Consider the following 13,211-nt stretch of genomic DNA (forward strand, 5'->3'; position numbering starts at 1 on the left):
TGGGGCTCAATCCCAGGACCCTGAGATCATGACCTGAGCGGAAGGCAGAGGCTTTAACCTACTGAGCCACCCAGGCGCCCCAAGGAAACATCTTGAGGTAGTTCTTGTCAGGTAGCCTCTGACTTTCCCAGTGAAAAGACGCAGCCAATAGCAATAAGGTGATCTGGGTTAGGCTTCAGGGCTTTAATTACCATGGATGTGTCAAGGCAGGAATTAAACCTTATTTATCATTGTGTCATTTCAGTTGCCTTGCACACTCGGGCGTACATGGTAGGCAGTTAGTAAATATTCGTGTGTGTTGAATATTTTTAAAAGAAGTTAACTACACATTCCCTGCAAATGGCTTCACGTTATATGAACAAGAGGGCCCAGGGAAAGATTATCTTGAAGAAACAATGCTCGGTTGCTTTCTGTTTGGGGATGAAGATAGCAGCTGGTGTTTACTGAAGCATCTGAATTCATTCATGAATGCAGGTGGTAAGCATGAAGCGCAGTTCAGTTTCCACCGGTGGTGCTGGCCGACTCTCCATGCAGGAGTTAAGGTCTCAGGATCTCAATAAACAAGGCCTCCATACCCCTCAAACGTAAGTCCTCGTGCCTGTCTTGAACAAAAAAATCTGTGAAGATGATTAATATAAAAGTTTACTATGATGTTCTGATGAATCTTGTTTGTTCACATTGGTACCTAATTTGGGTTAATGAAAGCTAAAAATTGGCATATTATTAATTGTGTTTTATCTCATTTGTTCCTTAAATTTCCAAAGCTACAACCTTTGCCCAGCAACTCCTAAAAAGGACTGTTAATTCCCTTTCAGCATTTTTTCTTATTTTCCTCCCTTATTCTAGACCTGCTTAATGCAAGCTTATTGCTAGAACTTTGAATTTACTGAAGTATATCCAACTTTACCAGAGTTATTACTTACTTGCTTGATGATAAGCTGTGGTTTAGAAGAGCCTACAGAACCACTTCTCCAAACTGTTTTCTTAGTATTCACTGGAAAGTGGTATATAATTATACTATCATAAACAAGTTTTTCTCTTTAAGTTTGTTCTAATTAAAAGAAGGCTGTTTGTAAGTCAGTGAGGGCTTTATCAACCCTGTGATAACAAGGTACAAGTTACTTGCTAACTCTACTTAAATTACTTAGGTTTACATTGTATAAGCCTCAGCTACTTTTAGAAATTTGAATTATTTGTATCTTTAACTTCTGAAATCAGAAATTTTTTGTATTATTACACATTACGTACACTTAAAGATTTATGCCTGGAATTATATTGAAAACTAAACAGCAGTCACTGATAATGTTTTGGGTTTGTTATTTACATAATGTATGTTCTTAGGTGTAGCTGCATTCTGATACAATAGGCCTTAAAAGAAAAATGTTAAATGTAGCTATCATCCTATGATTGAAGATACCCATTTTTAAATTCTTTTCCTTTAAAGTTATCCATAAATGTACATACGTTAAAATGATAGAAATGAGAATATAGATAATGGTTTTTTCTACTTTCTTCTTAACATTTTAGCATTAGTACTTGTGCATGTTATTAGCCTATACCATTTTTAACAGCTACGATTGCTACTAAAAATTTTCATGATTCTGGGCCCCTGGGTGGCTCAGTCATTAAGTGTCTGCCTTCATCTCAGGTCATGATCCCAGGATCGAGCCCCACATTGGGCTCCTTGCTCTGTGGGAAGCCTGCTTCTCCCTCTGCTACTCCCCCTGTTTGTGTTCTCTCTTTCGCTATGTCTCTCTGTCAAATAAATAAAATCTTAAAAAATATATTTTTTTCATGATTCTGAATTATTTTTATAGGTAACAGAAAAGAGGTGCTAGTTCCAACGTATTTCCAAAAATTTCTTAAACTAATTTTTTTATATTTATTTTTTAAAGTTTGTCTTTTTCATTTTGTTAAAGCAAAGAGAAACCAACCTTTGGAAAGTTGAATATAAACAAACCCACATCTGAAAGAAAAGTCTCTGTGTTTGGTAAAAGGTAATGATATTTTTTATTAGTTTTAATGAAGGGATTCTAAAAGAAATTGGATGGCATGATCTCTTACAAAAGAAAGTTATAAGCTAGCTTTTTTCCATTTTAAATGATGAAATGGTTATATCTGTTTTAGATAGTGCTAAGAGATCTAGCAGCACATTCAGACCACTATTTCATGTTATAAGTGAATAGATTAAAAATTCTATACCTAGCTTTCAGATAGTATGGAATCATAGCATTTTTAAATTTGGGGGAACCATCATCTAGTTCAACATTTTAGGCCCAGGCTTTTTTATACTCTTAAATATTAAGATCCCAAAGAGCTTTTTATTTTATGGGCTGTATTCACGGATATTAATCATATTAGATATTAAAACTGAAAAGTTTTTAATTATGCATTCATTGAATATAAAATAATAATAACCCCTTACATGTTAACAAAAATATCATAAGTATATTTTTTTTTTCCAAATACAAAACTATTTCAGTAAGAAAAGTGATGTTGTTTTACATCTTTGCAAATCTCTTTAATGTCTGGCTAAATAGAAGATCGCTAGCTTCTCATATCAGCTTCCACATTGTTAAAATATCATACATCATAATAGCCAACCTCTGAAAAACTCCAGAGTACACTCATGAGAAAATGAGAATGAAAGGGGCAAGTACTGTCTTAGTTTTTCAGTATGAAAATAGCTTTCACTTCTCAGATCTCTGAGATCACACTTTGAGAACCACTGGTTAGTGTAGATCAGTGGTTGCCTATGCTGAAGGTAGGGCAAATCTTGATTGTTAAAGAGTAAAAAAACTTTTTTGCAATGATGAAAATGTTCAATATCTTCATATCTTCATTGTGGCAGAGATTACACGTGTGTATATGTTGTCAAACCTCATCATACTGGACACTTTAAACAGATACATTTTACTCTAAGCAAATTACAACTCAATAAAATTGATCTATTTTATAAGAAATGATAAACCCCAAAACTGAAAAAATAATCTGTTCTTTTATCTCACCAAAACCAAATATAACTGTTTTAAGGCAAACCTGTTCAGTTGTTTTGAAATTATTCAGAGAGGAAATGTTTTGTTACATTACAAAAGTCTTTGCCTTTAAACCAAATTAAGCTCTTTCTGGTATTCATTCCTGCTGATGAAGAATCTTAAGAATTTTTGTATTGTAACTTTTCCCTCAGTGGTGAACCTCTGAGATAATGGTAATTATTATAAAATCTAACATTTTCTGAGCCAGACATTGTTTTAAGTATTTTGTCTGTACTTACTCTTTTAATCAATCCTCAGAACTGCCCTGTGAATAGACACTGTTATTGTATCCATTTTACAGAAAAGGAAATTGAAGCACAGAGAGATTAAGTAATTTATTTAGGGTCATACAACTAGAAACAAGAGAAAGAATTTGAAACCACAAACTCTGGTTCTAGGCCTTGTGCTCTTAAGCTATAAATTGAATGATACAGTATTTTGATCGGTTAGGGTATTCTCTTTTAACTTAAAAAGATATCTAATAGTGCAGTTTTGTGTAGAGTAACAGCTGAGTCTATACATGTACTCCTTTTGGTAAAAAGAAAAAAAAATAAGTAATAACAGTATGTAGAAAAGTGGTTCTGAAATTAGCAAATTCTCAGGGGAAAAAATAGCTAATCTGGGCTGTGGAATGAGAGGGCCCAAACTAAAGAACTTTTAGAGCTTTGGCAGGAGAGAAGTTGAAAGCAGTAAGCAAACCTGCAGGGAGAAATAGATCTCTGATGAACAGAGTTCAAATATTACACCAATGTTCATTGCATCTCAGTTTTGTGGCATGTGTTCAATAAAGAAAATTATTATTCTAAGGGTATTTAATAAGCTACAGTTGTTAGCCAAATCAGGCTACAAAGTTAGGCAAAAGGAACCATTATAAAAATATAAAGTTTTGTTTTGTGGGGAAGGCTTAGAATGGAACGTATATGTTGCATCCATTAATGACTAAAAAGTTGCACCATGTAAATTTATGGTAAATAACAATCAGATACATAGTATTGCATGACACAAAAATATTCAAGAGAAAAAGCATACACCACCTATTTTAACATCTCAAAAGCAATTTTCCCACAAGAAATGATGTCAAATGAAGGGGTTAAGAGTGAAGGAGCAATCATGAAAGGCTAAAAAGGATGGCGAAAGGACTTGGGTTACTGAATAAACTTGGAGAATGGTTTTACAGAAGATCTAATGGACTCAAAATGCACATTCTTAGGTGATGGTGTTAGGAATGCAAAGCACCACAGTGCATTTTTCTTCCCATCTCATTTTATACTTATCATGATTTGCCCTTTATCTCTGCTTTGAATAAAAGAATTGAACTTTGATGTTGTTGCTGCTAGGAAAATACAAGATCACCTGAAATAATTTAGACTTGACCACTGCCAGAAATACTTTTGACTGGCTCTTTATGTTTCCAGAACTAGTGGACATGGATCCCGGAATAGTCAATTTGGTATATTTTCCAGTTCTGAAAAAATCAAGGACCCACGACCACTTAATGACAAAGCATTCATTCAGCAGTGTATTCGACAACTCTGTGAGGTATTTTATATTCTCTTAAGTGTTTCCCAATAATTTTTCTATTATAAAGTGTTTGATGTTTCATAAAAATTTTTGTAGTTTCTTACAGAAAATGGTTATGCATATAGCGTATCCATGAAATCTCTACAAGCTCCTTCTGTTAAAGACTTCCTAAAGATCTTCACTTTTCTTTATGGCTTCCTGTGCCCTTCATATGAACTTCCTGACACAAAGTTTGAAGAAGAGGTTCCAAGAATCTTTAAAGATCTTGGGTTTGTATGTTATATTTATTAGCCTAGAGAGATTGTTGAAACACAAAGAAGAATCAGAGTCAATTAATTTGTAAAGATTCTGAGTTAGAAAAATCCTGTATTTAAGATCACTGTGAGCAGTATATCTTAGGATAAATTTAAAAGGCAAGAAAAACCACTGTTTGAAGGTTATTGCAAAACTATAGAAGATAGTTCATAAGGCCTTCCAAATACTGAGATGACGAGGAATAGATAGGATGGGCTGGATACCACAGATTTTATAGAAGCAAAAAAGACAGGAGGCCTGGAGAAAATGGGGTGGGTAAAGTCGAGAATGGCTGTGTAGAGTAAACATGGGAAGGAATGGATTTGAAGATGAAGAGTATACACATGTAGCTTATTTGGAGTACATTGAATTTGAGAGAACAAAAAATCTTTTAGGATCTCTCCTAAAGCATACTGGTTATAAGTCAAGTTCTACAGTATTAGGTATACAGGCATGAAATAATCTGCAGAGAAGAAACCAATGAGATTCTGAAATCTCATTTCAAAATAAGACGACCAAGGATGAAACCTTAATAAATATCTTCTAAATAAGTCAAGACTGTGGGTATATATGTGGAATTTTTCTAATGTAACTTCTTGACAAATTTAGCCTTATTTTCACAAAATTAGCATTGTTGGCCTCTATTTTTTTTTCTGATTTTTCATAGGTATCCTTTTGCATTATCCAAAAGCTCCATGTATACAGTGGGTGCCCCTCATACATGGCCACACATTGTGGCAGCCTTGGTTTGGCTGATAGACTGCATCAAGGTATTTGGTTTTTCATTTTAATTTTATATGTAGGAAAGATTTTTTTTTTCCTTATGATAGTGTTATTTCTCTATGTCTTTTGCCAGTTATCTCAAAGTTTGCAACTATTTTCATTTTCCAAAGCACATTTGCTTTTAAAAGTACTTCAGACTCTTAATAAATGCTTCTAGAGGTGAGAGTAAGGGATTACCACACTGGCAAGGAAATTATTTGTTTTCATGAGGTTTTAAAGCTTAAAAAAAAAAAAAAGTAGGAAATTATTTCCCCCATTATATACATAACATTACTTTGGTTTTTTTCCCCTTTATTAATTAAAATTCATATTCTTTGGAAAATACAGAAATACACAGAAAGTGATATACCCATAATCCCACGACTCAGAGACAACAATTTAAAACATTTCCTTGGCTGTAGTTTTAAAGATACAGTTTTGCTATGCAAAGTATGTAGGTTTTTTTCTTTCAACTTTTGATATATATTGACAAATTTCTCTGCAGAAAACTTGCACCAGTTAAAAGCTCCTCAACAATGTGAGCATATGCCTTTCCCCATGGCATCTACATCATTCTTTTAAAATCTTTACCATTTGAAAGGTGAAAAAAATAGCTTAAACATATATATGTTATAAAAGGAATTGTCTTTTTATATGGTTTGTCATTACTATTTCTTGTGGACTTTTTTGCCATATTTTATGTATATATATTTTTTTGCTTTTATTAATTTTAACCTTTATAAAACTGCTTATATTTATCAATATTTTAAACGAATGAGTGAAAACGTGATTTTTTTCATATTTGCAATTTTTCTTCTCAACTTGAACATATTTCACACTTATTACAACTGCCTATTTGTGTCTTTTGCCATTTTTCTATTTTCTTAATGATTTATAAGAACACCATTTTGAACATCAAAAACAGTCAGATTGGAGTAGTTAGCTCGTATGGATATGGTACAGATTTTTTTTCCCTTTTGACTTATGTGCTCTATTTTCACTATTGAGAAATACAAATTGTTATCTAGTCTAGTTTAGTCTCTTCCTTTTATAGTTTTTTTTTTCTTCCTTTTATAGTTTGAGTTTCCTGTCCTTAGTCCTAAAATCCCTAAAACTAACACCGTCCTCCTGACATTCTCTTGGCAATTGAAATCCCTTGACAAAATATAGGCAGGCACTGGGTGGTTGGATTTTGACCCAGAAGACATCTCAGTACTTTCAGCACTACCATTGTCAAGATAAGAGTAGAAATCCAATGACATAGTCCATTAATACACCTCACATTTTATTGAACTTTATGTATGATGTCTGTGGATTCAATCTGTTTCTCCTCAGTGATATCCATGGACGTTGGATAACTACCTCTCTTTTCCCACTACCAAATACTCCTCTTGTCAATGGAACACTTTACCTTGTTTCACTAAGCAGCTTATGTTATTCATAAGTGGTTAGGAGATAGCATTTCCACAGTGATGCAAGACCTCATGGAGTACCTGCTTTGGCTTCTGTTGGAAAGGGACCTCTGGAGATGCCTCCAAATCTATTATACAGTAGAAATTTCCTCCTTGCTATATTGGTTTGCTTGAGGTGGTAGAACTGAACACTAGAAGAATCAATGAGAGATTGTAAGAATCAGTGAGACATCATATGTTTCTTGTTCTAATTATCTTTCCCACTTAACAGAGTCCTAGAAATTTAGCCAGACTTAGGATGGCCTCCTTTAGTCTCTGATATTAAAAAAAAAAATTTTTTTCTTCCACTTTTTTCCCTCCTATTTTTATAACTTCATTGTAGTTAAATAATCTTTATTGTTTCCTTCCTTCTGCTAACTTTGGACTTATTTTGGTATTCTCTTTCTAGTTGCTTGAGGTATAGAGCTAGGTTTCTTTATATGGGATCTGTTTCCTTGATGTATGCATTTGTAGCTGTAAACTTCCCTCTTTAAACTGGTTTAACTACAGCTTGGTATGTTGTGATTCCATTTTGATCTCAAGATAGTTTTTCATTTCCCCTTTAATTTCTGGTTTGCTACATTGGTTGTTCAGGAGAGTGATATTTAACTTTCATGTTCCTGTGACTTTTTCAGTTTTCCTCCTATTGTTCATTTATAGTTTCATACCATTTTGGTTAGAGAAGATACTTGGTATGATTTCTTCTTGAATTATACTAAGACTTGAATTATACTGACTTGTTTTATGACTTAATATAAGTCATAAATGTTCTTTCCTAGAAGATGTTCCTTGTACTCATGAGAAGAATGTATATTTTGCTGTTGTTGGATATGTTTTGTGTATGTTTGTTGAGTCCTATTGGTCTATAGTGTTGTTCAAATTGCAACTTATTTATTCTCTGTCTGGATGATCTCCCCATTGTTAAGAGTGTAGTATTAAAGTCTTCCAACTATTATTGTATTGCTGTTATTTCTTTTAGGTCTATTAGTATTTGCTTTATATATTTAGGTGCTCCCATGTTGGTTGCATAAATATTTTATCTTCTGATGGACTGACTCTTTTATCATTATGTAATGACCTTTGTTGTCTCTTTCTACCATTTTTAGTTTAAAGTCTGTTTTGTCTGATACATTTTTTCATCCCTTCACTCTCAGTCTGTATCTCTAAAATTAAAGTGAGCTTCTTGTAGGCAGCCTATTTTTGGATCTTATTTTTGTCCATTTAGTAATTCTGTGTCTTTTGGATGGAAAGCTTAATCCATTTGCACTTAAAGTAATTATCCATAGGTAAGGATTTATTGCCATTTTGTTCATAGTTTTCTGTTTTGTAGATCTTTTGTTCTGCTTGGTCCTTATTCTACTATCTTCTTTTGAAATGTGATGATCTTTGGTATCAGCATACTTTGACTATCATTTGTTTGTGTATCTACTTCATGTTTTTCCCTTGTGATTATCATAAGGCTTAGATAAAATATCTTTAAAACTATAACATTCAGGGCACCTGGATAGTTCAGTTGGTTAAGTGTCCAACTCTTGATGTCAGGTCTTGATCTCAGGTCATGAGTTCAAGCCTCACACTGGGCTCCATGCTGCGTGTAGAACCTAATTAAAAAAAAAATAGCTATAACATTCTATTTTAAACCGATAGCTTCAATAACATTCATAAACTCTACACTTCCACTTCCCCTTTTACATTTTAGCTTATTGATGTTACAGTTTACATACCTTTTTATATTGTGTTTCCAATAACAGGTTATTGCATTTATGGTTCTTTTTAATACTTTTATTTTTTAACTATTAAACTAGAGTCATAAGTGAATTACACACCACCACATTAGAAAAGAAGACTTTAAAAAAAAATGTTTATGATATGTTTATCATTATCAATGAGTTTTACACTACCTTCATATGTTTTTACAGTGTTAAGTAGCATCTTTTTGCTTCTACTCAAAGAACTTCCCTGTAACCTTCCTTGTAAGGCAGGTCTTGTGGTGGTAAACTCCCTCGGCTTTTATGTTGGAATGTCTATATCTCTCCTTCATTTCTTAAAGGCCGTTTTTCCAGATATAATATTTTAGGTTGACAGTTTTTTTCCTTTCAATATTTTGAGTATGCCATCCCTTTCTCTCCTGCCCTAAAAAGTTCTATTTAGAATTACACCAATAGCCTTATGGGGGTTTTCTTGTCTGTAACTTCTCTCTTTTCTCTTTCTGCTTTCCAAATTCTTTGTCTTGATTTTTGACAATTTAATTATAATAGTCTCAACATAGCCCTGTTTGGGGTCCTGTGTGCTTCATGGATCTGGATGTCCATTTTTCTTTCTACATTTGGGAAGTTTTCATCGCTTACTGCTTTAAGTCTCTTATTGCTTTATAGTTTATTTTTATACTTTATACTTTCATCTCTTATTGTTTAAAGTCTTTGTTGCTTTATACTTTCTATGCCCTTCTCTTTCTCTTCTCCTTTTGAGATTCCCATAATGCAGATATTATATCATTTGATGATGATCCATAAGTCCCATATACTTTTTTCTCTTTTTCATTCTTTTTTCTTTCTGTTTATGTGACTGGATAATTTCAAATGTCCTGTCCTCTAGCCCACTGATTCCTTCTTCTGCGTGGTTGACTTTGTTTTTGTTTTTGTTTTTTTTTAAGATTTTTATTTATTTGACAGAGGGAGAGATCACAAGCAGGCAGAGAGGCAGGCAGAGAGAGGTAGGGGGGAAGCAGGCTCCCTCCTGAGCAGAGAGCCCGATGTGGGGCTCTATCCCAGGACCCTGGGATCATGACCGGAGCCGAAGGCAGAGGCTTTAACCCACTGAGCCATCCAAGCGCCCCTTGACTTTGCTTTTGAAGCTCTTTGTTTAATTCTTTAGATCAGCCTTTTTTTTTACAGCTCTCATTTGATTTTTTTTTTTAATAGTGTCTGTTTCTTCGTTGAATTTCTTGTTTTGTTCATACATTGTTTTTCTAATTTTGTTTAGTTGGCTGTGTGTTCTTATACCTTAGTAAATATTTTTGAGAGGATTATTCTGAATTAGTTCATAGATCTCCATTTCTGTAGGGTCAGTTATTGGAGCTTTATTAGGTTTCCTTTGGTAATGTCATGTTTACCTTATTTTTTATGATCCTTGATTCCTTATGATGGTACCTGCACATTTGAGTAAGTGGTCTCTTCTTCACATTTGACAGGTTCTCTTTTAGAGACAGTTCTTTACCAGTCAGCTCACATTGGGTTTTTAGATGTATCTAGATGTATAATGTGCTTGGTTAGGTGGGGCTTATATCAGGGTCTATTTTGGGGAAAGGTCACTGCCCAAGCTGTGAAGTTAGGAGAGAAGGGGAAGTTCTACTCTACAGTACGAAAAGACTGCTGACTCCGTTCCCTGCCATATTCCCAGGTGCTCTGGTTAGGTTTTCTGGTCAGGTGGCGCTGGAGACTGTATTCAGTTTTGGATAGCACCATAAATTATCTTCCCTTTCCTACTGGGGTTTCAGATCAAGCCTCAGCCAGCAAAGCTTTTTGGGAATCAAATCAGAGAGAATTGCATGCTTAGCTCCCTGAATAACAGGGCTGTTGTCTTGGGTCTGCAGAAACAGAGCCACTGAGCAGGTTCTCCACTCAATTGCTGTAACTGGGGCTAGAGGGGAGGCTATTGAGATTCCATGAGTTCTTGTAAGTTTTTCTGGTTAACAGGGCTGGAGGTTGTGTTTAGCAGTGGACAGGGCTATGGATCAGTTTCCCTAACAGAGTAGAGGAAGAGAACAGACCCAAGGCTGGCAAGATTCTTCTTGGGAAGCTAACGAGGCAAACCTGTGCTCCAGACTCTGGCCAGACGGAGTTGCTGACTTTCCTCTGCAGGTGGTCAAAGCCCCAACCAAGCTCTCTTCACCATCTCCTGAGCCAGGCAGTTTTCCAGATGCTCCAGCTAGGTTTCCAGCTTGAACAGAGCCAGAAGCTATACTAGCCATGGGTAAGGTTATGAATTAGTTCTCCTGCCTGAGCAGAGCAGGAGAACAGGCTCTAGTTGCTCTTTGTGGTCTTGACTTAAACCAACCCATGCCCCAAGTTTATTGTCCAAATGAGGTCCCTAGCTTTGCTCAGTGGATGATCACTTCTGCCTTCCAGGCTCTTAGCTCAGGTATTTCTGAGCTGAGAAGCATTTCAGGAGTCTAGACAGGCTTTCTGATCAGGTCGAGCTAAGAGCTACACTGAGCAGTGGGTGGAGCTATGGATTAACTCCCCTACTTGGGCAGAGGGGCAGGCTCAGGCTTTCTGAGTTCTTTTTTCCTCTCTTATATTTCACTATATAGAGAAGTGGTATACTGGAAAGTAATCACCTTTTACTGAAAAAATATTACTCAAGTCCACATTTCTGTTACCTCTATACAGTTTCAGGTTGAAACTGTTTCAACCAAATCTCCTCAGTTTGGAAGAACTTTTAATTCTGGTAGTAATGTTTTATATAGCTCCTGGTGAGTTGTTTGTCCCTCAATAAGGGTCTTTTTTTAACTTAATGGAGTATCAAGAATTTTCACATGGACCTTTGACAAATCAACAGAAACACTTATCTACCCTGATAACAAGGTAGAAGATTCTGTTCTTCATCTTGGGCTCTGCCCTACATGTCTTTCAGACTTAGTTAAATCTCACTGTGGGGTACCTGGCTGGCTCAGATGGTTAAGCATCTGCCTTCAGCTCAGGTCATGATCTCTAGGTCCTGGGATCAAGCCCCATGTTGGGCTTCTCCCTCTGCCTCTCCCCCTGCTTGTGCTCTCTCTCTTTCTCTGTCTCTATCTCTCTCAAATGAATAAATAAAATCTTTAAAAATAAATAAATTTTTAAAAATCTGATTACTGAGGCCTTGTCAAGGGAAGAAGTTGTAAAAGATGAGTTAATAGAGTTTTCCTGCCTTCACCTTAGATGTACAAAAAGTCTTATATGAGTGTCTTTGGAATAGGATAGAAGTAGATGTGCAAGCAACTCTGGGCTAAGAACTTAGGAATCTGATATGTAAGTTCTGGGATAAGAAAAATTAATGAAATATTTTTAGTAGAAACCACATTCCTTTTTCATTCCTAATGCATGATACTTCTCTTAGAACCTTACTGTGCATTATACTAGATACACATTTATAAGTTTACATTTCATAGCAATTTTATTTACATTTTCTAGTGATTTTTTTCATGTTTGGAAGGTTGTATTTTTAAAACAATTTATAAAAATAGGTGTTCCAAAATGGAATTTCTTTGCCTTAAAAACCCTTAGCCATTTTCCTTTTGGCTTACTATTATAAATATCTGTTTTGCTATAATGTATTATCTGTTATCACTTTTAAGCTTTAACAATTGCATTTCTGAATATTTCATATTGTGATCAATCTGAAGTTCATATTTATACATACTGAAGGAGTTTGTAGATAACATTTAAGCACCAAATTTGTAAGTTTCTCAGAGTTCCATCAAAACGTGTATATATGCTCTCAATGAATTAGTAGTAGTATAAACATCAGCATATTTTGTAGAAGTAAATATGGAATCCATCCTTTTCTAATTCTAATGGATTAAGTTGCTAAAATAGCAAAAGGATTACATTTTAATGCTCAATAATATGATCTCTCTAAAGACTTTCAGCCCTGCAATAATGTAAATGCTTCTAAAAGTGACACTAAATCAAACGTTACAAAACATGAAAGCTATGTGTTTTTCTCACATTTCATCAACTTAAATATGTTGCTTGTGTACTTACTAGTTACATAATGCCATGAAAGAAAGCTCACCTTTATTTGATGACGGACAGCCTTGGGGAGAAGAAACTGAAGATGGAATTATGCATAATAAGGTACCTTACATTAACACAAACATTAGTTATCTTGGTATTTTAACTGTGTCACTATTGAAATTAATGCAGTCAGGCACCTAGGTGGCTGAGTCAGTTGTCTACCTTTGGTTCAGTCAGTTGTCTGCCTTTGGCTCAGGTCGTGATCCCAGGGTCCTGGGGTAGAGCCCCACCTCAGGTTCCTGCTCAGTGGGGGCTCTGCTTCTCTCTCTGTTCCTCCCCCCGCTCATGCTCTCTTACTCTATCTCTCCCAAAAATAAATTAAAATCTTTTTTAAAAAATTAATATAGTCTTTTGTAGAGTTTGTCTTT

The 13,211-nt window shown here is 34.9% G+C and overlaps 1 protein-coding gene and 1 long non-coding RNA gene across 4 annotated transcripts in view; one reads left to right on the forward strand and one right to left on the reverse strand.

Annotated features, from left to right (window-relative positions):
- The window catches only part of NDC80 (NDC80 kinetochore complex component), a 66,593-nt gene that overhangs the window by 1,124 nt on the left and 52,258 nt on the right, over positions 1–13,211 (forward strand). For 2 of the 3 annotated variants that reach the window (XM_032310604.1, XM_032310603.1), the window contains exons 2-7: positions 473–584; positions 1,920–1,997; positions 4,451–4,574; positions 4,653–4,825; positions 5,518–5,620; positions 12,814–12,903. In XM_032310604.1, coding sequence (XP_032166495.1) covers positions 484–584; positions 1,920–1,997; positions 4,451–4,574; positions 4,653–4,825; positions 5,518–5,620; positions 12,814–12,903 — 669 coding nt within the window. In that variant the 5' untranslated portion in view covers positions 473–483. Of the gene's footprint in view, positions 1–63; positions 98–472; positions 585–1,919; positions 1,998–4,450; positions 4,575–4,652; positions 4,826–5,517; positions 5,621–12,813; positions 12,904–13,211 lie in introns of those variants that run through there. The other variant, XM_032310605.1, reaches the window with a different exon arrangement.
- LOC116571990 lies at positions 537–8,598 on the reverse strand. The gene is made up of 3 exons (XR_004278071.1): positions 8,564–8,598; positions 7,106–7,215; positions 537–617 (listed from the first exon to the last, which is right to left on the reverse strand). It is a non-coding gene; the product is annotated as an uncharacterized LOC116571990 (long non-coding RNA).

The sequence above is a fragment of the Mustela erminea genome, chromosome 13, assembly GCF_009829155.1.
Source record: "Mustela erminea isolate mMusErm1 chromosome 13, mMusErm1.Pri, whole genome shotgun sequence".
Lineage (NCBI taxonomy): Eukaryota > Metazoa > Chordata > Mammalia > Carnivora > Mustelidae > Mustela > Mustela erminea.